Below are 24,377 nucleotides of genomic sequence, written 5' to 3' on the forward strand. Positions count from 1 at the left end.
TATTTAGAAAGAATCCAGTGCTGATTGGCCCTCTTTACGGATTTCATATGGATTGATCGATCAACCAGCTGTTACCGGTGCATATGGATTTCATACAGATTGGTAGGAGCCGAGCCTCTCTTCACACAAAGAAAAAAGAATTGCTTATACCCTATAACGGTTTTCAATCACTTGACCTTAACTTGGTCAAGCAAACCAACTAACAGAGATTGAAGAGATCGGCTTCAGACCTGATGTAACCGGTTCCAGTCATGTATCATTTTTTTGTTATGTGTCAATTTTTTGGCTAAGTACCTCGTCATCTCGTCTGCTCCCATGTGGTCGGTGACTCAGAGGTTGTCTACCTGTCAAGGGCTGCACTTAATTGGCATGAGGTGCCAGGTGTCACAATGTCATTGGAGGGCCAAATCCACCCTCATCATTTGCCCCCCACTCCCGAGCTGAAAGTAACTCGGCGAAGGGAGTAAATTTCTCCTTTCGGTCCGTAATTCGACGAGCTCGTAAGCGCTGGTTCAGTTTCTTAGGATCTGGCAGTTGCTTGGAAGCGAGCAGCTCGTGAGGCACCGAGGTCTCTACCAGTTCGGTACTTTAGCCCTTAGATTCTAGGAGCGACTTGTAGTCCACTTTCCTTGACTTTGCCCATGCCGACGAGGCGGCTGGGTCTTGTGCAGTAGTGTTGCCCATGCCGACGAGGCGGCTGGGTCTTGTGCAGTAGTGTTGCCCATGCCGTAGAGGCGAATGGGTCTTAAGCAGTAGTGTTGCCCATGCCGTAGAGGCGACTAGGTCTTAAGCAATAATGTTGCCCATGCTGTAGAGGCGATTGGGTCTTAAGCAGTAGTGTTGCCCATGCCGTAGAGGCGACTAGGTCTTAAGTAGTAGTGTTTCCCATGCCGTAGAGGCGACTGAGTCTTAAGTAGTAATGTTGCCCATGCCGTAGAGGCGACTGGGTCTTAAGCAGTAATGTTGCTCATGCCGTAGAGGTGACTGGGTCTTAAGCAGTAGTGTTGCCCATGCCGTAGAGGCGACTGGGTCTTAAGCAATAGTGTTGTCCATGCCGTAGAGGCGACTGGGTCTTAAGCAGTAATGTGGCCCGTAGGCTTTGGGAGCGACTCGTAGTCCACTCCTGAACTTTGCCCATGCCGGAGAGGCGACTAGGTCTTTCAGTAGTATTGTGGCCCTTAGGCTTTGGGAGGGACCCGTAGTCCACTCTTGTACTTTGCCCATGTCGGAGAGGCGATTGGGTCTTTCAGCAGTATTGTGGCCCTTAGGCTTTGGGAGGGACCCGTAGTCCACTCTTGTACTTTGCCCATGTCGGAGAGGAGACTGGATCTTTCAGCAATATTGCGGCCCTTAGGCTTTGGGAGAGACCCGTAGTCCACTTTTGTACTTTGCCCATGCCGGAGAGGCGACCGGGTCTTTCAGCAATATTGTGGCCCTTATGCTTTGGGAGGGACCCGTAGTCCACTCTTGTACTTTGCCCATGCTGGAGAGGCGACTGAGTCTTTTAGCAGAATTGTGGCCCTTAGGCTTTGGGAGGGACCCGTAGTCCACTCTTGTACTTTGCCCATGCCAGAGAGGCGATTGGGTCTTTCGACATTATTGCGGCCCTTAGGCTTTGGGAGGGACCCATTGTCCACTTTTGTACTTTACCCATGCTGAAGAGGCGACTGGGTCTTTCAGCAATATTGTGGCCCTTAGGCTTTGGGAGGGACCTGTAGTACACTCTTGTACTTTGCTCATGCCGGAGAGGCGACTAGGTCTTTCAGCAGAATTGTGGCCCTTAGGCTTTGGGAGGGACCCGTAATCCACTCTTGTACTTTGCCCATGCCGAAGAGGCGACTGGGTCTTTCAGCAGTATTGTGGCCCTTAGGCTTTGGGAGGGACCTGTAGTCCACTCTTGTACTTTGCCCATGCTGGAGAGGCGACTGTGTCTTCTTGTGCCGAGCTGGATTGATGAGATTTGTTGCTCTTTAGAGACCTACAAGGAACTAAATATCAGAGGACCCGGGGTGGCTAACCAGACAAGGTCACTCCGATGGCTAAGTTAGTACTCTCATAGTAGACTGCGAGTTAGAGATCATAGTCTAGGAGCTAGAGCTTGATTACTTGTTTCTGAGGCTGGTGCCTTTTTAGTCCGTAAGTTTGCGCCTGGGTCAGGCCACCATGTCGGCACCCGTGCCAGGTCGCGCCAGGTTGGCGCATGTGCCAGGCCGCGTGCAGGCTACGCCAGGGCGCCAGGCCGTGCGCAGGTCGTGCCAGGGCGCCTTAGAGCTATGAAGCGAGAGCTTCAATTTCTTTGAGTTCATAAAAAAAAGGAAACTATAAAGTGGGAGCTTTAGTTTCTAAAAAGGTGAGGACTTAGTCTTCTGGGAGAAGAGGACTTAGCTTTTTGTAAGATGAGAACTTGGCTTTTGTAGCGTGTTCCCATAGACGGCGCCAAATGATGTAACCGGTTCCGGTCATGTATCATTTTTTCGCAATGTGTCAATTTTTCGGCTAAGTACCTCGTCATCTCGTCTGCTCCCATGTGGTCAGTGACTCATAGGCTGAAGTGGAGCTCCTTGGTGGCAAGCTGCTTGGTGGCGAGCTACCTAGTGGCGAACTGCCTGGTGTCGAACTGCCTACTGGCAAGCTACCTAGTGGCGAGCTCAAACTGTCTAGCTGTCAAGGGGCTGCACTTAGTTGGCATGAGATGCTAGGTGTCACAATGTCATTGGAGGGCCAAATCCGCTCTCATCAAGACCCGTTTCAACAGTCTTTATAGCCGTGCATTGAGAATATCTTCGAACTTGTATGATTTATTTCATGGAGAGATATTATTTGCAAGTAAAGCACTAAAAGAACCAATGCTAACCTATTTAGTTAGCGGGTAAATCCTTTGCTTTCATGATCTCTAATCCCCTTTGTCTTTGGGTTTGCAAATCTTACTCCATCTACTGTGTAAAGGGTTTTTTTTTGGTAGAAAGAAGAAGGGGCTACACAAAATGGTGGTACAACATCCTCAAAAAATCTACATAACAAATATAAACTAAAGATCTCTTAATAACAGGGCTAGAAGCAGGAGAGCTATGACCTAGATTGGCCAACAGGTCAGCAGCCTGATTGGCCTCCTTATACCTCTGATGAAAAACATAAGAAACACTTGTCTCGTTTACTAACTTGAGAACTTTCTCTTATTACCCTTTTTTAATGTCTTAAGAACTTTCTCTAACTTTTTATTTCTTTCTTACACCAAGCCAAACAATAGTCTAAGGAAATTTCTTTGGAATTTATCAATTTCCTTCAAATTTTCTAGGGAGAAGGGAAAGAAACTCATTAGAAAGTTTTTTTTTTTTAAGGCAAACTCATAAGAAAGTTGGACATTGCAGTCATAATTATTCCACATTAGCTCTCTAAATGAATCAGACCAGCTTTGGTAAAGGGTATATCTGATCCAATTCGATAAGCAATCCAACCGATCCGAATTCAATAAAAATCTGTCATCTTTTGTCTTGTTTTTCTTTTTGGATTAGGAAATCTTTTGTTTTTAGAAAGTCTTTTGTATATAAATATCATAAGGTAACAATGGAAAGATACCTTGACTTCCGAAATTTTTCATGGTATCAGAGCCTGTGTTATTATTCGCTGCGCAACCGACGGTTATTGCTGCAGATCTTGATCCGACCACAACTTATTATCTCCATCCCTCAGGTCTCTCCTTATTCATGTATCTTAGTTCTTTTACTTTTGAAGGAGGATCAGAACAGTGCGTAAGTCACTATATTCAACAGCAGCAGCAGCCGAAGCTCATTGACTGCGATAAACTAAGCTCGTTCCTGCCAATCGACGATTCAGGTATTCCGCCTTATTATGGCAGCTCAGAATGGACTCTTCAAAAGTTTGATGCTGCAAACGGAAGAGTTTGGATGAGTTTGGCGTGTTCTGCAGAGGATAATCAAAGACTATGACGGTGATCCGCTTGTTCTTGCGCTGTGACATTCCTCTGTTCCTTCCTGTTTCTTCAAGAACTCAATACTAGTTTTCAAGAATGCAGATGGTAAAGCTCGACGACACCGATATTGATGTACTCGGATTTCTTCGTGAGCTTCATTAGGATCATCCATCGTCTTCTTGGAATCAAACTTGATATTACTGCTGACGAGTCTTGCTGATCGGTCACCATGGCTGCCAACAACGACAGGAACGGTGAAATCTCGAGTAGGTCTGTTGGACCGTCTTCTCCTTTCTATTTGCATCCATCAAATAATCCTGGAGTTATTATCAGTTCGATGGTCTTGAGAGGAGATAACTACGATGAATGGGCAAAGGCTCATGCTGCTCAGTCATCAGCAGGGCATGAGGTGGCTTCTAATGCAGTTGTGACTGACGGAGACCGGACCGGACTAAGCGGGCTTAATGACGAGCAATGGCAGGCTCTTGCAAGCATGCTTAATGCTTACAAAACCAGGACTAATGAAATACTCTCTAGTAAGAATTACTCCATTGAATGGATTATTGACTCTGGGGCGTCACATCACATGACAGGGAATTTAAATGTGCTTGTCAACACCTATGATGTTGCACCTTGTCCTATTAGGTTACCCAACGGTGCGCACACCGAGGCCGTGAAAGAAGGCATTGTTGAACTTGGAAAGAATTTTAAATTGCTGCACATATTATATATCCCAAAACTCAATTGTAATTTATTGTCAGTAGGTTGGTTACTTCGTGACATAGATTGTATTGTGACGTTTACTAATAAGTTGTGTGTAATACAAGACCACATCTCGAGGACTTTGATTGGTGAGGGTGAACAGCTTGATGGGGTCTATGTCTTCAAGGGTGTGGCACCGATTCGTGCTTACAAGACAGATGGAATTGGGTCATGCGATTTGTGGCATCGGAGATTGGGACAACCTTCTTATCAAACGGTTAGCTTACTTCTTAATATCAGTAATAGTAAGAACAAAATGTGTGATGTTTGTTTGAAGGCAAAGCAAACTAGAGATGTTTTTATTCAAAGCAGCAATAAAGTGACTGATTGTTTTGCATTGATTCATTGTGACTTATGGGGTGCTTATAGAGTACCTGCATCTTGTGGTGCTGCATATTTTTTTACAATTGTTGAAGATTATTCTCGAGTGGTTTGGATTTATTTGCTAGCTGAAAAAATTGAAGTTGGTCGAACACTCAAAAATTTATGCACAATGATTGAACGACAATTTAATAAGAAGGTTAAGGTGGTGAGAAGTGATAATGGAACAAAGTTTAAATCCTTGAAATCATATTTTGACAAGCAAGGAATTTTGTTTCAAACTTCCTGTGTTGGAACACCAAAACAAAATGATCGTGTGGAGAGAAAACATCGTCATATTTTGAATGTGGCCAGAGTGCTCAGGTTTCAAGCACATCTTTCGATCAATTTCTAGGGTGAGTGTGTTTTGACCGCAGGGTACTTGATTAACCGAACACCTTCAACCCTTCTTGGTGGTAAAACACCTTACGAGATGCTATTTGGACAAAGACCTTATAAACATCTCAGAGTTTTTGGTTGCTTATGTTTCTCGCATATTCGGGACCGTGACAAATTTGCCGCTAGGAGTAGGAAATGTGTCTTTGTTGGGTACCCTTTTGGGAAAAAAGGGGTGGAAATTATACGATTTTGAGTATGGTGATTACTTCATCTCACGAGACATGGTGTTTAGTGAGGCCGAATTTCCCTTTGCCACTTTGGAACATCAACCCTCAGTAACCAATCCTCCCTCTGAGTCACCTCATATAGAAGTCAGGGGGAGCGACACGATCGATGAAGGACATCAGAACACGGGTAACGATGAGGAGGCAGGTCCTCCTGATAAGACAAGGAGCCATACAGATTGTAGGAATAATGAAACTCCAGCAGCTCCTCAGCCCACCACGGAGTTATTAGGCCACGGACATCGAGAAAAGCGGACCCCCAACTATTTACAGGACTTTGTCACACATTCTGCTCATTGTTTAGACCCCTCCGTTGTTTCTCCTGCATCATCTCAATCCTCAGGTATTCCTTATCCCATAACTCATTATGTGACGTATGACAATTTTTCTGTAAAACACAGGCATTTCTTGGCATCTATTACTGCAGGCCGAGAACCTACTCGTTTCTTTGAGGCAATGACTGATGCTCGGTGGCGCGAGGCTATGCGCCAAGAGATACAGGCCTTGGAAGACAATGGGACATGGACCTTGGAAGACCTCCCACCTGGAAAAAAGGCAATCGAATGTAAATGGGTCTATAAAATCAAGTACAACTCTGATGGATCTGTTGAAAAATTTAAAGCACGGTTGGTAGTCTTGGGCAACACTCAAGTTGAAGGTCTTGATTATAACGAGACCTTTACCCCTGTGGATAAAATGGTCACAGTTCGAACTTTCTTAGCAGTTGCTGCGGCCCAACATTGGGAATTGCATCAGATGGATGTCAACAATGTTTTCCTGCACGGTGATTTCCATGAGGAGGTCTATATGAAACCTCCTTCAGGTTTTTCAACCTATGGGACTGGAAAGGTATGCAAACTCCAAAAATTTTTGTATGGTCTACGACAAGCTCCCCGGAACTAGTTTTCTGAATTAGGTGTTGCCTTGAAAATTTTTGGGTTTGATCAGTGCTATTTCGATTATTCCTTATTTACATATCACAAGAATGTGCTTGTCTTGCACGTCCTAGTTTATGTTGATAACTTAATCGTTGGTGGGAATAACCCGGAGTTCATACACAAATTTAAACAATATAAGAACCGGTGTTTTCACATGAAGGACTTGGGTGTTCTTAAATATTTTCTAGGCATCGAAGTGACTCGCGGATCATCGGGGATATTTCTTTGTCAAAGAAAGTATGCACTTGATATTATTGCATAAACTGGTTTATTGGGGTCCAAACCTACTCACTTTCCTATTACTCAAAATCATAAACTTGCCCTTGCTGACGGAGCGCTCTTAGATGACCCTGAACGATATCAACATCTTGTGGGCCATTTGATTTATTTAACCATTACATGGTCAGAGCTTAGTTATTGCATCCATGTCCTGGCTCAATTTATGCAGTGTCCTCGTATTGATCATTGGGATGCGGCATTATGCGTGGTTCGTTATCTGAAAGGACGTCCTGGTCAAGGAATATTTTTGCGCTCTGATAGTGATCTGCAATTGTGTGCCTATTGTGATTCCGACTGGGCGAGTTGTCCTCTAACTCATCGCTCTCTTACCGGGTATTTTGTCATGTTAGGACATTCCCCCATCTCCTAGAAGACTAAGAAACAACATACTATCTCCCGTTCCTCTGTCGAGGCTGAATAACCGGTCAATGGCTACTGCCAGTTGTGAGTTGAAGTGGCTAAAAGGTCTGCTATTGTCTTTGGGTATATCTCATCCTCAACCTATACGCTTATTTTGTGACAATCAAGCTGCTCTGCACATTGCCGCAAACCCTATTTTCCATGAGCGAACCAAGCATATTGAAGTTGATTGTCATTTCATTCACAATGAGCTCCAAGCTAGCACTATTGCACCTGCCTATGTACGTACCGGTGAACAACTTGCCGATATTTTCACCAAGGCTCTCGGACAAAAACAATTTGATTTTTTCCTTCCCAAGTTGGGCATTTGCAATCCTCATGCACCACCTTGAGGTGGAGTATTGGACGAAGATAAGATTCGCGAGAGTCCCGAATCTGTATGTTACCTGTACAGTTAGGAAGTCTTTTGTCTTGTTTTTCTTTTTGGATTAGGAGTCTTTTGGATTAGGAAGTATTTTGTTTTTAGAAAGTCTTTTGTATATAAATATCATAAGGTAACAATGGAAATATACCTTGGCTTCCGAAATTTTTCAGAACATCTTATAGGATATTTTACTGGAATTTGATTCAATTTTTTTTTGGAAGGTTTCAATCATGTTTCATTCATTCAAGAGATTGGTACAAAGAGATGCCAACCAAGCCAAATAAAGACCAAAGATACATTCTCAAGAATAACAAAACAAATAGATAGAATTAGGAGAATCAGAATAACTTCTGCAACCAAACCACCATAACTAGCGAACAAGGCGAGTTAACTTCACCAACAAAAGTGGATAAGAATATCTCTAAACCACCATAACTGGTAAGCAAACTGACAATAGGAGCTACCAACCAAACCGAAAACTGACAGAGGAGGTTACATAGCCACAAGCCAAGAACTGTAACTTCCAACTACGCCAAAAAACTACAGAAGACGCATTATCTATAACTGCCACCTAGTATACCGAAGAACTGCCAACTGCAAGCTGTCTTCCGAAGAAAGCCGGAAAATTGTAACGTCCAACCACAATGCCGGAGAACAAGAACATCCATACACAACGCCGGAAAATGTTGGAAAACTGTAACTGCCATCCGGAAAGCTGGACAACTGAAACTACCAACTAGGACATCGGAGCACATCACAACCATCTAGGACGTCGGAGAAACTATTGTCTGAGCACTATTTCGGCCATCTAGCACTGTCTTGGTCAACTAGGACGTCAAAATGCCCGCAAAAAACAAGCAAACAAAGAAAAGCAAAGAAGATGAGAGAAATAGAGAAAGAAAGGGGTGATCCTCGAGAGATCTAGAGAGAAACAAAGAGCTCAAGAGAGAGAAGGGGGAAAAACACCAAAAAAGGGAGAAATAGAGAGAGGGAAAAAACACAAAACAAATGAAAACCTCTCTGGAAACAGAGAGAGACAAACCTCAAGAGAACAAGAGAGAAAACATCTCTGGGAATAGAGAGAGACAAAGCAGGGCAGCGGGGGGGTGACTCCCCCCACCCAAACAACTCTACTGCGGACTTCAGCGCTTCCCAAAAGACTTCGGCCGGAATTTGATTCAATTTGAATTGTAGTAAAAAAGTTAAAATTATATAAATATATAAATAACATACATATATATATATATATATATATATATAATATTTTATAACTAATAGATTGGATCGAGTCGTGGCAAATTGGAACAGGTTTATTCGTATCTGATTCATTTAGTTAACTTTTCCAATTCGATTCGATTTATTAAGATCAAGGCAGATATCCAAATCCGGTTCTTATTGATTGGATTGGATTTGATTCGACTTATTTGTAGCCTTATTCCACATCCATGAATATTATATTTGTTGTGCAGGATATATAGGGTTGTCAATAGTCAGGTTTATCCGGTCCAAACCCGATAGACCCAAATATACTGAAAATTATACATGTTTATTTAAATAACAACTTAAAATTGAAATTTTGATAATATAGCCTTAGTTAAAATTATAGAAAAATATTAAGCTTTTTATATGTTAATAAATTAAACATTTTTTACCTTTTATTATCTATCAAATTCACCATTTCAAACATAAAATATGACAAAAATTGTAAGAAAATTAGGAAAATATTATATATTTAATAAAATAATCATTTTTAGGTCTGAATTGATTTAGGACAAACAAGAATCAAAACTGATCCAATTATTATTCGGGATAAAATCATGGAACTAGAACCATTATAATTGGTTCGGTCAGTTAGGGTCCGTTGGATAGAACCAACCCAATCACGATAACTTGAAGAAAACTTATAAAACCAAAGCAACCCCAACCGTTCTCTCTTACCTATAATTGCAGTGGCATGTATGATAATATATATAATTAATTATTCATTAATGAGAATAAGTAATTAAAGTATTAAGAATAAAACTATTCAGCCCAATAGAGTAAGAGGGTTTGAGGATGTGGGATAAAATTTAAAAGTAAGAAAAATTTTATGAATATCAACCATAACAAAGTGACAGGCTGCTAGCAGTTAAATCGGCATTAGAGGATGTAGGCATCCATTACCTAGATTTAAAAAGTGTTTAAACTTCAATATACTTGTACCAACCATTCCCCATAAGGCTGGAAGAGGATTATCGAAATTTAAACACTGTTGAGAATATGTAAAATGTACAAAAATTAGGTTAGGAAAGATCTAAGAATATTCTATCATGAAAAGTTGAAAATTAAACCCCTATTGTTGTATGGAGCACATAATCGAGAAATTGGAGAAAAGTGTTTGTTAGGTTAACCAATAATTTATAAATAAAACAAATTAAGTGTTCATAAAAATTAGCTTCGCGTTGGAAAAAGCCCTAGAACGTATTCATTTGAAAGAGTTTACACATTTAAGAGAGCTAGACATACGGTCTATCTACAAAGGCGTGTGTGTAGGCAGCCATTAAGGAAGGATTTAAATAGAAAGTGAAATATAGGGACTTAACAATTTGGGTTTAGAGAAACGGATGAGGGCTGGAGAAAAAAAAATAGAGGGAAAATTGGGTAGAAGAAAATAGTTCAAGTTAGGGGAATAAAATCTCTCTAGGCAAACACATTAATAGCATGGTAAATGACTATTATTGTCTCCATTTGTCGGTTATAGATTTTTTTGTAAATAGGGAATACTGAAAAAGAATTTAATAGCTCTATATGTGGCAATATCAATATTAAAGGTTACTTTTGTAATTTAAACAAAATAATATCACACATGTGAGAAGGGAGAGAGCAGAGGTACTCGTGTGAGCAACCTTGTGAGAGCCCCCTTGCCTTCTCTTGCTCCTTTTTATATTATAGATGTAGATACAATCAAAATAACTTTGTATTCTTCACATTATAACAAACTTTATAAATTATGTATACTTGACTAACTCTATAGAAATAGCCTAAGGTATTATCCACATTCTCCCTTTTTTCCTAATTCCATTAACTGTCATGTGGTGCCACTAGTGGGAGCAACAAATGGATGAGTTTAGTTGGGTTGGGTGTGGATTGAAGAGAAATCATTAAACATGTTGAGAAGAGAGAGGCATAGCCATTCATGATCAATATCAATCAATTAAGTTATTTCAAAAAATGAACCCCCCTTATGGGGACCTATGGTTAGGATTTATCTAGTGGAGTCACCAATTTGTAAGCATATGAGGAATGTTAACATGTATTTTACATGAAATCATTTTGGTTTGATAGAGAATCTATATAAAAGCACAAGTTCTAACTAGTTGGGAAACTAACAACCAAACTAAGTGACTCTGGCTAGGGCTGGCTGTTTACAAACAAATTCAAATCGACCAATCCGGCCCAATCCAATCCGAATTGATTGTTTTTTCTTCACCATTGGTCGGTTTTGGGTGTAAAGATGAGTAAACTAATAATTCAGTTTGGTTTCGATTTTCTTGTGTGAAAACCAAAACCGAACCGAACTGAGTTATCTAACTAGGTTGTCTCTATCCTACTTCTTTCTAGTTACCTATTAACTTAGTTACTTATTTTTAGCATTAATTTTTTAATTACTTCTTTCTAGTTACTTATTTCCGAAATATATATTTCTAGAAATTAGAAAATATATATTCCGATATATTTATATATATATTTTGGTTTTAAATTTATATATTTCAGTTTTAAATATATTTCCAAAAAATATGCGCTTTGAGTTCATGTGCAAGCTTGGGGTCAGCTGAAACCCAAACCGACTCAAACCGATCAGGTCGATTTCAGTTTAATCTTTAGATAACCCGACTAGATTGGATCAGTTAAAAAAATACTAATAAATCGACCCAACCCGATCTATGAACAGCCCTAACTCTGACAACTTGATTATCTACTACATATCTACCAAGGACCAAGTGACTGATGCTTAGATTCCATGTTCTGTGTAGCAAGCTTCAAGTGGTCAATCCCACCCTCAAGTTGAGGGGGTTTTAGCCAACCCAAGCAACCTCCTCCGGGTCGAGATGGACTCTAACCAATCTTATCGAACGCGTTTGTATATTATCATTATCACTTGTTTCCTCTTGTGTTTACGTTTGTAAACCCTCTCTCTCTCTATCTCTCTCTCTATATATATAACTTCATTTTCTTTATTTCACAACATATTTTATAAATTATACTTGACTAAAGTGGCATTTTATAAATCTGAGCTCTGATCTCTAAAAAACAGAAGATATTGAGAATGGTCCTAAGCTTTTATTTGTGAAAAATTAATTTGTTTTTCTTTTTTCCTTTTTTTAAGATATCTAAATAAAGTGAAGTTGTTTGGTGATCTAGTAACCACTCAGAAATGTCCATTTTACAATTTCTCTCTTTTGAATATATACAACCACAAAAGTATTTTCTATAATTAATATTATACTATAATGTACAATAAATCTTATTGTATTAAATATAATATAGATCACGACATTTATAGCTATATATATTATACAAAACATAATATTCATATAATAAAATATTATATTATTGTTATATTATATTATATGGTTATTTGAGTTGAAGGACAATATTTTTCAATTGACCTCTCAATTTTGTGTGTGTGTGGAACACATTTAGAAGTGGGTTAACCTTTGAAAATTTAGAAGGAATTTTTAAGATTAATAGGTGAGTTAGAAATTTAGCCAAACAACCATCCGACCTCTGAAAAAGCAAAAATTAATGTCATATTTCAGAGGTTGGTTTAATATTGCTAAATCACATTTGCCGGTTTTCTAACTTCTGATTTCATTAACTGTCATGTGGTGCCCACCAGCAGTAACATTCGAAGCTTATTTCACATTAAGTCTGTCTTTGGTTGGAATGCAAATAAATTTGTACTGCTGCAAAACTATTGCAGTGTAAATGATTTGAGTGTAAATTTTAACCTATTTTTATTTTAAATATTAGCTTATTTTATTTGATTGCAGTATAAGTAAAGTAAATTAAGCCATAAAACAGAATAAAGTAAAACCCAAAACAAAATTAAATAAGAATTTACATTTTTTTCATTTCCATTCCCATGCATTTGTGTTAGTGTAAATAAATTTGCATTACAATCAAACACAGCCTAATGAATAATTTTCAAAAGCATTGATGACACGAGGCTTTCGTTTAGAATTTAATATTAGAAAAGCAACCAACAATGCTGTTTTGAAATTTATGCTCAGTTTGGAAGGAGTACAAATATTTGAGCCTTAAGGAAGCCTAAGTACTTAAAACAAGTTCCATTCATATGAGTTCTTTCTCTAGAGCCATGCTAAGGCCCATAAGGTGTTGAAACATATATTGATTGAGAAACATCACATGGTCACAAAAACTGTTATTGGTGAATGACAATCATCTGTTGCATGGTTTGTATCATGGGTAGAAGTTTGTGAATATATATATTATGAGATGTTAAGGATGAGCCTACAATGGAACGAGAAGTTTAGGCACCATTTGGTTCAAAGTAATAGGGGTCTAGAATTAGAATCGGAATGGGCTATTTTGATTCCAACTGTTTGGTTGAGCGGGAATCAGAATCCCATTCAGTTATTTCCGTTCCTGCTGGAATGGCCATTCCCTGCCCCTCCCTTGGGAATGAAATCCTATTCTTTATGATTTCGATTTCCATTTCCATTTCTGTCTGAACCAAACAGACTATGGGAATAAATCATTCTGATTCCGATTCTGATTTCGATTTCGATTTCTGTTCTGGCTGTGAACCAAATGGACCCTTATTCTCTAAATTATCATTCAATTATCAGAAAAAAGTGTCTCTTGGGCTTCTAAAATTATTGTTTTAATTTTTATAGAACAGAAGTAAATTAATGAAGGGGATTACACCCTCCACTAACCTTACACCTACAAGAGTTTACACATTGCTGTTTGATAGGTATTACATTTTGATTGTGTGCACAATAACAATTGTATGTAGTAGACAAATCTAGATTTGTGACACATGATTGTTGTACACAACCATAGTGCATGGAATTAGTTTGTAAATAACTAACTAGGGTTTATAATTCTTAGCTTAATCCGATTTGCAAATTTCCAAGATTGGGCCTATGTTTTGTGTCTAGGCAAGGGTGGATTTGAGCCAAGCCAAGCCAAATACTTGACTGTTCAAGCTCAGCTCGCAGGAATAGTATCAGTCTCGAGCTTGATTCGAGCTAAAAACTTGAGCTTGAGCTCAGCTTGGTTCATAGCTCGCAAGTTCGAGCTCGGCACGACTCGAGCTAGACTATAAGCTAAGTTTTTTTTTGAAAAATAAAAATTATATGTACAAAATTATTATTTTTTTTTATTTTTAGGCAAAAAATTAAGAATTATAAAAATTATTTAATATTATACATGGAAATTAAAAATATTATATATAATAAAATTATTTATTATACATATGTATGTGTATAATAAAAATTATTTATTATATATAATTATATGTATGTATATAATAAAAAATATTTATTTAATACTAGACTCACTAGCCTCACGAGCCATTCACTAGGCTCGAGCTTGGCTCGATTAGCAAACAAGTCTATATATCGGGCTCGAATTTGGCTCGAAGCTCGGTTTAAACCAAGGCAAGCCGAGCTTTTCACGAGACAAGCTCAAATAGCTCATGAAAGACTCGACTCGTGGCCACCCCTATGTCTAGGCTTGGTTTGGGCTATATAAAGATCTCATATCAATTAGTTAAAACACCTTACCTTTTTAGTACCATAGTAGGAATATATAATTTAATTCAAATTAATTTTTTATTATACCAATTAATAAAAGTACTTAAAAGGATCATTTACTAAATCACCGCTATAGTTTGTAATCGATTTACTTAATCAACCTTTCATTAGATGACCGTGGAAAATGATAGTTTTGAGCCTAATGTCCATTTGAAAAAATTTAAGGGTCATTTACTAAAACACCCCCTTTAGTTTCATGGATTTACTAAAATCTATCTTATAGTTTATGTTTTGCTAAAACACCCATATAGTTTGTAATCAATTTACTGAATTGACCTTCCATTGGATAACAATGGAAAATGACAGTTTTAACCCTAATGTCCATTTGAATTAATTCAATAAAAAATACAAATGAAAATGCCTTTTTTGCCTTTAGTAAGAATGAGCAACCGTTCTATTTGGTGAATTCTGTTATGTACAAAAAAGTGTTAGGTGTACTTTTGGAATAAACAATCATGGTCAATTCTGCTATGTACAAAAAAGTGTTAGGTGTACTTTTGGAATAAACAATCATGGCCCATGCCCTTGAACATTTTCCACTAAGTTTAGGTGATCATTTAATATTTTTCAGATGGTAGAACAAATACTACTTAGTAAAAGGTCACTTAAGTAAATATGTTGCAAACTATAAGGGGGTGTTTTAGTAAAATGAAAACTACATGATAGGCTTAAGTAAATTTGTGAAACTATAGGGGTGTTCTCGTATATGCCCCTATTTAAAATCCATTTAAGTTAATAAATTAAATAAAAATAAGTTATTAATAAAAGTATGCATGAATAAAAACGAAATAATTAATAAAAAGTAATAAATGAGTGAATAAATTGATAAAGATTAACTCCCACACTCTCATAAGCCATAAACTCCTTTTGCTTCACTCCCATACTCCCCCTCAACAAAGCTTGTGTGTGCTATGTTATGGGCCAACTTGCAAAATTTTCCTTAGGCCGTGTTTGTTTTTGGTGTAAATAAGAATTGAGGTAAACTTTATACCCTAGTTCAAAATTTCTTGCATTTGTTTTAGGTGTTGTTTTATACTATAAATTAGCATAAAACTCCACTTAGGGTGAGTTTTACATTCAGAATCGGTGGAAAGTTCCCACCGATAAAATCGATGAAAATTTCCATTGTCTTTGGTGTAAAACTCTGCAATGATCAAATAGCCTTTGCTCCGTCATTTTCTTTTTTGAGCAACCATTTCACCAGAGAATGGTATAAAACTCTCCATCGTCTTTTCCGATCACAGGGGGCGACAACCTCATCTCCACTTCCCCCATCTTCACCTGTGGCTTTTGCTGCAGGACGAGAAGTACGATGAGAAGCCGAAGCCAGAGAAGCAAGATGATAGCCTCACCTCCATCGTCTAGCAGGATGAGAAGCACAATGGCAAAAGCGACGAAAAGAAGATGGAGAACAATGGGGCCTCATGGAGCCGGAGTTAGAGGATAGTGGGACCTCACAGAGAAAGAGGATGCCAATAAAGTAGACAAAGGCGGAGAATAGGGGTGGATTCGAGCCGAGTTGAGCCAAATAGTATGAGGCTCGAGCTTAGCTTGAGACTGTTCTATAAGGCTTGAGCTCGGTTCGAGCCAGAACCTTGAGCTCAAACTCGGCTTGAGTAAAAAATTCATAAACTTGAGCTCAGCTTGACTTGAGCTCGATTTTGAGAAAACGTATTTTATAAAAATAAAAAATTATATATTAAAATATTTTTTATTTGATATTTAAAATTTAAGAATTATTATAATTAATAATTATAATATTTTTATTATATATATATATTATTTTCTATAATTATATTATATATAACCGGCTCGCAAGCCAAACTTTAATAGGCTCGAACTCAAGCTCAATTGAAACCGAGCCAAACCGAGCTCGAGCAGCTAGTAGCTCGGCTTGTTGCCACTCCTAGCAGAGAATATGACGAGAAAGAGAGAGAGTGTCATTCCCAAATTCGTATTTTCCAAAGAGGAAATTATGTGGAGGCATTGAACCAGCACCAACTTTAAATCCACCCAGTTCTATTTTCCATACTTTACCCACAAAGTACTTTTTTTAATTCTTTTTTTTTTTTTTTAAAGCAAAGTCATACATAGTCTCACATCACATATAATGGAAGGTGTCACGACAACTGCTACTAACCAGAGATGAGAGATTTAGAGACCTCAACTCATCAACGACAACGAGCCAGTTGACACCTTCACTCACATGGGAGGGCTTTTTACAGAATTTAACACATGGCACACTTGTCAGTCAATCATTAGTTGGTACAAAAAATAATGTGCAGTGAATCCATACTCAACGTGCATCCCATAACAACAAACACACAGATTTGTGTACAACAAACGCTTCTCTGTTCTCGCAGTTGTCTCCTCTCTGCTCCTCACACAGCACGTTATTTACTTCTTCAAAATTAAAAATTAAAAGCAATAACGAAACTAATCAATTTTTGCTTTTACTTTTTCATTCTCACATGCTACTATAGTCTATATAGTACAATGACTCTTTTATTTTTACTTTTTTTTATTATTAAAATAAAAAACATCACTCTCACAGTCTCAGCAGTTCACCACATCCCTCTCTCTTGTTTTCAGCCTTTTCACACCCGGATAGTCCATTGCCAAATATCTCTTCCTCCTCCTCGTCTTCTTAAAAATAATTTACTACAACAACAGTCAACACAGCTTCTGTCCCTCTCCATAATTCATCACATACACCTCAGACACTGATCGACTCTTGTTTGAACTTTCTATCTATACTCCAGCTCATCTCTACTCCAACTTTCCAAGATACCCATCAACGATCAGTCCTCTTTCTCCTCTAAGTTCAAACCACCCACCAAAGAACTGAATCTCTCTCCTTTCTTCTACAGACCTCACACAGTCAAAAGTCCCCACTGAGCACCCATCAACACTTCATTGCCCAGGTACACTGACACAACACAGAGTCACAGACTCTCTCTCTTCTGAGAGAGGGAGAGAGTTGAAACCACAATGCCTACCTTGATCCTCCTCTTCCTCCTCCTTTCCTCTACTTGTCATCACTCAGCCTGCAAGACCATTAGCAATCACCATCGCCGGATCCTCCATCAACCCTTCTTCCCTCTGGACTCAAATCCTCCAACCCAATCTCCACCCCAGCCCAAATTCCCATTTTCTTCAAACAACAATCAACCACCTTTCTTCCCATCTCTTCCCTCTCCACCTCCTCCACCCTCTCCAACCACCGACTCCGCATTCCCTTCTAACATCTCCTCTCTCATCTTTCCTCAGCCTCCCCACCGCAAATCCTTTTCGCCCAAGCTCGTCATCATCACCGTTATCCTCTCCCTCCTTGCCCTTGTTTTCGTTTCTGCTTTCGCCGTCCTTCTCTATATCAGGAAACGACGAAATTTATCCAACGGCAAGACATCCAGATCCGATCGGTGCCCATCTTCGGTCGCTCCAACCGATGCCCATCAAAAGGTTAGCGGCGTATCTGCCACTAGCTCTGAGTTTCTCTATCTGGGTACTCTTGTCAATTCCCATGGGATCGATGGTGATACCGATGCCGGCAATGCTAGTGGCGCCGCCGCCAGTACGTCGCCATATAGAAAACTGGGTTCCCCGGAGCTCCACCCGCTTCCACCGCTTTCCCAACAAAGTTTCAGGCAGAAACATAAAAATGCAGACGGAAGTACGACTGCAGATGAGGAAGAGGAGTTTTACTCCCCGAGAAGTTCTACTGGTGGTAAGGAGAGCTTGACTGCTACTGGATCAAGCTCTCGGAGGGTACATCAGGCTGTGTCGGTGGAGAATTTTGGGAGCAGAAGCTCAAACTCGAGTACGCCATCATACCCATCTTCCGATTCGGCCTCGCGTACTCCATCTATGTCTAACAGTCCTTCACCGGTTAGCTTAAGCTCGAGAAGCTTAAAATCGAAACTGCCAGACTTTGTTGCAACTCTGCCTCCACCTCCTCAACCGCCGCCGCCACCACCGCGTCCGATGACTCCATCACCTCCCAAGAGAAAGCCCCCTTCACCCTCTCCGCCTTCTTCACCTCCAGTAAGGGATTCGAAAATAATCACACATTCACCCGTAAGAATTTCTGATTTGGAGAAAAACCCACGTTCACCCACAAGAATTTCTGATTCGGAGAAAAGCTCACACTCTGATTCAACCACTAGAAGTTTCGGTTCGGAAGAAAACCGACACTCACCCACTAGGATTTCTAATTCGGAGAAAAATCCGTATTCGCCCACAACAATTTCTGATTCAGAGGAAAGCCCATATTCGTCTCCTAGGATCTCTAATTGGGAGAAAAATCCACATTCACCCACAAGAATTTCTGATTCAGAGAAAAATCCATCTTCGCCTATAATAATTTCTGATTTGGAGAAAAATCCGCATTCACCCACCGCAATATCTGATTCCGAGAAAAACCCACATTTATCCACAAGAGCTTCTGATGTTTCTCTCCAAAATGGGCAGTCTCCGGCGGGAACGGATGGTATTTCTAGGTGCCCTGTTTCCATCCCACCACCGCCACCTCCACCTCCACCACCCCGATTCTGGAATACTCCAATTCATCGTCCACCAGCCCGTGAACCAGTTACTAGACCACCCAAACTTGTTAATCCTGTTGCATCAGTTGTCTGTCAAAATTCACCTGGAATTTCTCCGAATGGTTTACCACAGAATTCCGAGACCAATGAGAGAAATGAGGAGACTCCAAAGCCAAAGCTGAAGCCGTTACATTGGGACAAGGTTAGAGCAAGCTCCGATCGTGCAATGGTGTGGGATCAGTTGAAATCCAGTTCTTTCAAGTAAGATCTTCTCTTTTACGATGTAATGTGTCATCTGGGTTCTTTTCTGAGCTGTGTTCTTCTCGGGTAGTGTGTGTCTTGTACTAGTGTATAAATTTATAGAGTTTGATTGGTTGCAGACTGAACGAGGAGATGATCGAGACGTTGTTTGTGGTGAATACTTCGAACTCGACTCCAAAAGAGATGACACGCCATCCGATCCTTCCTTCGCCTAACCAAGAGAATAGGGTACTTGATCCAAAGAAATCTCAGAATATAGCCATTTTGCTGCGGGCACTGAATGTGACTGTAGAGGAAGTCTGTGAAGCCCTTTTAGAAGGTAACAAGTCATCCTAGGCAAACTTGGTCATGTCATGGTACCTAAAAAACTGATAACCAATCAATCGGTATTCATCCAAGTGGTAACCAATCAACTGGCATTCATCAAAATTCACCTGGGCATTTGATTGGTTAAAGTTTTTCGCACACCATATTTTTCAGGCACCACAGGAATTGCTTAAAATCTATCAACTCCTTTATTATTAGATCAAATTGGTTGACAGTTATGTCCATTCAGAATTGGATTGTTGGTTCATCTTTGTATATATTGTGTGTTAGATTTGTGTTTTGAATATCATTTGAAGGGTTGCTGATAAATACTAGAAAATACTTACCTTGAGGGAATGATATTATGAAGCAAGAATTGTGTAGACCTTAGCTGGGATAAGGTTGAGTTGTATTTTTTTCCTAATCTTTCTAATTTTCTTTATAACAACACTTTGGAGGCATACACTCTAAAGCCCCTAACCTCTGCCTAGTCAATCATGACTTTTTTGTCACTTGCTTTTTTAGTTAAGTATCTGTGATTGCTTTAGTTCTATTTGAACCCACTTGAGAAGCATGTTATTATTAGTCCATATGTAGATTATCTATGTGTGAACTGTTATTACTGTACAGTCTGACTAAGCTATTCTGAGTAAATAACCATGACCCTCCAAGTGGGTTCAGAGAAAGTGAATTGAATATGTATAGAGCTAACCTTACTTTATTTAAAGAAGAAAAGACATGGTTGGTATTCCTAATGAATTCATGGTGATGGTTTCATTGTGGAAAAAGCAAAACAGAAATGGAAAACCTAAACAAGTAAACATTTGTAGTTTGTTTTCAGTTATTATTGCTAATGAATTTACAGTTCAAAAAAAAATTCTAACTTAAATTATCTGATTTCTAACCAAATTCATAGGTAGTCATTGAGATCAGTGCTTTACATGAACTTCTATTTCAATCTTGAGCCACTGGACTTAACTAGAAAGCTATTAAGTTATTCATATTGAATCAGTTTTGATCATATAGCGTATGCTTATCTTCCATGGGAGGAGTCAATCTCTTAACCATTTATCAAAGATTTTTTTTTGAAGTTCTGTAAAACCATCAGTAATGAACCCATTCAAATTCTATCTAGAGATATCCAGTTGGCTTCAATTGTTAAACACTTAATTTTATTCTGCATGTAGAAAGGAGTCCCCTAAATTTTTGTCTGTCTCTCTGATCTTGCCTTATTTTGTACTCTGCCTATTGGAAGTCTTATGTTATTCTTCTGTGCTCCTTTGTGTGTGCTGAAAGCATGCTTCATTTAGATAATGGATTGATAAATTTTGTAACATTTGTACTTGCAACAGGTAACACAGATACACTGGGAACTGATCTTCTAGAAAGTTTGTTAAGGATGGCTCCAACCAAAGAAGAAGAACGTAAATTAAAAGAATACACAGATGATTCACCATTCAAGCTTGGCCATGCAGAGAAATTTCTTAAGGCAGTTCTTGATATTCCTTTTGCATTTAAGAGGGTGGATGCAATGCTATATATAGCCAATTTTGATTCAGAAGTTGAGTACCTTAAGAAATCATTTGAAACGCTAGAGGTAAATCTTTCATCAGCCTTCAATATTTTTGTTTATGTAGCTAAACACAGATGCATGAATCTTTAAATTTACTGTTGAGTCATCTTTCAATTTCTATTCCCAATCACATGTATCCAAAGTTGCTTGCTGTCTAGAAGGTTCTCTATATAGCTGACTTGAACATTTTCAAGTTCAAGGTTGATGTCTTTTACTGATAGTGGAGCAACCAATATGGTACATCTACAAGCTTGTGACTTGAGGAGTTAGCTGGGCTAGCATATATTTGTCCTAGATTCCTAGTTGTACAAACTGTGGTCCATTTCTTCCTGACTTGGTGAGAGTCTGGTGTTACATTTTTAGCCATGCTTTAGTGGGCATGGAGAGAAACCTGGTTCTTCTCTGCCTTGGTTCTGAGTTTTGACTTGAAATTCAAGTACAGAATGCATGGATGAGGAACATCAACAACCCAACTGGGTGCCATTGCTTGGTGCTTTGATAAATTCTCAGGCTGACAAGTGTGAGAAAATTGTTTTGAGGCTACAAGTGGCCACTTTGTGCCAAAATGCTAGATGCTTTGTATCCAGTCCACCCATTCCAAAGATCTCGAATCACTATGCACCAGCCTTGGTTTGAGACTATGAGTGGCCACTTTGTGCCAAAATTCCAGAGGTTTTGTATCCAGTACACCCATTCCAAAGATCCCGGATCACTATGCACCAGCCTTGGTGGCCTTTATGTGCAATACTGTTGGAGAAATTGGTGGAAGAACAAAGATACTGATTTCTGCCTATGTAATGACTTTTTGTTCCATGGGGAAGAAATTTTGGGTTGCTCACGGACTATATTAATGAGGCAGCATGAAGACTCGAATGGTGTAATCCAAATGTCATGGTGTTCAAGTCCATGACCTGTCTATTATTGTTATTACACTTATCCTTAATTTTTAATTTTAGATCTACAAATAATAGTAATCTGATACCTGAACATGCTTAGCATATCCAAATGTCATGCTATGACATCAATCATGAGCCTTGAAAATGCATGCGTAAGAGTTGAAGTCTGTGATTGTCACAAGTTACTCTCTTAACTCCTAATGTTTTATTTTTAATTTTAATTTTTTTTTCTTGTAATGAACTCCTAATAGTTCACATTCATGTATTGCCATCACAAAGATATAGATAGAATATTTTAACAAACTTTTCTATAAAAATTTTTTAGATGCTTTAAATTTTGTTGAATTTAAGCATATGCTGATATGAATGAGTGGAAAAACTAGAAAGGATAGGGTAAAAAATGAAGTTATTTAATAGAACCTAGGAGTAGCTACAAATTGCAGCACAAGGTGTAATTCTTTGCCTGAAAGTTTACTGTTATAGTGTTGGGTTATTTGTAATAAATTCTACAGTCAGACGAAGACGACAAGATGAAAGTTCCTTCTTTTGCCTCTTCTAGATCATATATGCAGGGTATTTGCTCTGTACAGGTCATCAGGACCTATTTTTGATGGTACAATAAAATTGCATATAGATGGAAAATGCAAGTATATCTCATTATTGCAAAAACTTAGGTTCTATAGTTTCTTGTGTCCAATGACGAGTTAGTTGCTTCCTGATCATCATCCTCACCAAATTTTCTTTTGCAGGCAGCTTGTGAAGAACTGAGGAACAGCAGGATGTTTTTGAAGCTTCTAGAAGCTGTTCTCAAGAGTGGGAACCGCATGAATGTTGGAACCAACCGTGGGGATGCCCATGCCTTCAAGCTTGACACACTCCTCAAACTCGTTGATGTCAAGGGCACTGATGGGAAAACCACACTCTTGCATTTTGTTGTACAGGAAATCATAAGAGTGGAAGGTTCTCGTCTTTCTGGTGCCAATCAGAATCCAACCAATGGAAAAACCCAGCAATCCACCTTTAGGAATGATTGTGAAATTAGGAAGTTGGGCCTTAAAATTGTAGCTGGTCTTAGCGGAGAGTTGACTAATGTAAAGAAAGCTGCTGCAGTGGACTCCGATGTGCTTAGTAGTGACGTCTCAAAGCTTGCTAGAGGAATTGGGAACATCAATGAGGTAGTGAGATTAAATGAAGCAATGGAGTTGAAGGAAAGCAACCGCAGATTCTCTGAGTCGATGAATGCCTTCTTGAAGAAGGCCGAGGAGGAAATTATCCGGATGCAAGCACAAGAGAGTGTGGCTCTTTCTCTAGTGAAGGAGATAACTGAATACTTCCATGGAAATTCAACCAAGGAAGAAGCTCACCCGTTCAGAATTTTCATGGTGGTGAGAGACTTTCTTTCTATCCTTGACCAGGTATGTAAGGAAGTAGGGAAGATCAATGAGAGAACGATAGTAAGTTCAGCCAGACATCTTCCTGTGCCAGTCAATCCAACACTACCTCCTGTTTTTCCTAGATTTAATGGGCGGCGGCAATACAGTTCTTCAGATGATGACAGTTCATCATCATCATAGGACTTGGTTCTCTTTGATATTTTGATTGCTTTTCATCAAGATGCCTTTTTTTTCTAGGAGAAGACTTTTGACAGGGGAGGATAATGGTTGGACGGGCCCCCCAAATATTTAATGAAACAGTCTCTGTTGTATTTATACAAATTCATGTTTCTTGTTCTGCATATAATATAGAAGAGCAATATCTCAAGGGAAGAATAAGGAAGAGTTGGTGATATGTTGATCTCTCTTGTAAATCTATTGGAATTGGATATCAAGAATGCGGTTCAGTAATAGATGTAGGGTTTTCATTGATGGGCTTTATAAATTTACATGCCATTTAAATCTCTGGATATTTCTATTTTGATATATGCTGACATTTATTTTTTGCCATCGACAGATTGAGGGGGTGTTTGGTACAATAGCGTTGTGTTGCCGATATGTTTTCAAATATCAAATTTGTATTAATCAACCCAAAACATGATGGCAAAACAACACCACTGTATCAAATAGTATTGGAAAGACAATTTTAAAAGATGTATTAGGATATATTTTGGTGGTTGAATGTTACAAAAGATGTATTAGAACCTGATAGTATTCCAATACAAGTGTGGAAATATAGAGAGTTAGGCTTATCATGACTAATTAAGATATTTAATATGATAATAAAAGAAAACATGTCTAATGAATGGTAAAAACTCAGTATGATATTTATGTTTAAGAACAAAGGTAATATACAAAGTTGT

General features: G+C 38.9%; 1 protein-coding gene across 1 annotated transcript; it reads left to right on the plus strand.

Moving 5' to 3' along the window:
- The first annotated feature begins 17,150 nt into the window (after window positions 1-17,150).
- LOC104586820 (uncharacterized) lies at window positions 17,151-23,963 on the plus strand. Its single transcript, XM_010244187.3, has 4 exons — window positions 17,151-19,306; window positions 19,426-19,625; window positions 20,965-21,209; window positions 22,831-23,963. The coding sequence occupies exons 1-4, from the start codon at window positions 17,493-17,495 to the stop codon at window positions 23,653-23,655; spliced, it is 3,084 nt and encodes a 1,027-aa protein (XP_010242489.1). The 5' UTR covers window positions 17,151-17,492; the 3' UTR covers window positions 23,656-23,963.
- The last annotated feature ends 414 nt before the right edge of the window (window positions 23,964-24,377 follow it).

This window comes from Nelumbo nucifera, chromosome 1 (genome assembly GCF_055504915.1).
Source record: "Nelumbo nucifera cultivar China Antique chromosome 1, China Antique-T2T, whole genome shotgun sequence".
In the NCBI taxonomy this organism is placed as follows: Eukaryota; Viridiplantae; Streptophyta; class Magnoliopsida; order Proteales; family Nelumbonaceae; genus Nelumbo; species Nelumbo nucifera.

Coding starts and splice junctions, on each gene's coding strand:
- LOC104586820 (XM_010244187.3), top strand. CDS start 17,493: ATGCCTACCTTGATCCTCCTCTTCCTCCTCCTTTCCTCTACTTGTCAT. Junction 19,307..19,425: donor TTGAAATCCAGTTCTTTCAA/GTAAGATCTTCT, acceptor GATTGGTTGCAG/ACTGAACGAGGAGATGATCG. Junction 19,626..20,964: donor CTGTGAAGCCCTTTTAGAAG/GTAACAAGTCAT, acceptor TACTTGCAACAG/GTAACACAGATACACTGGGA.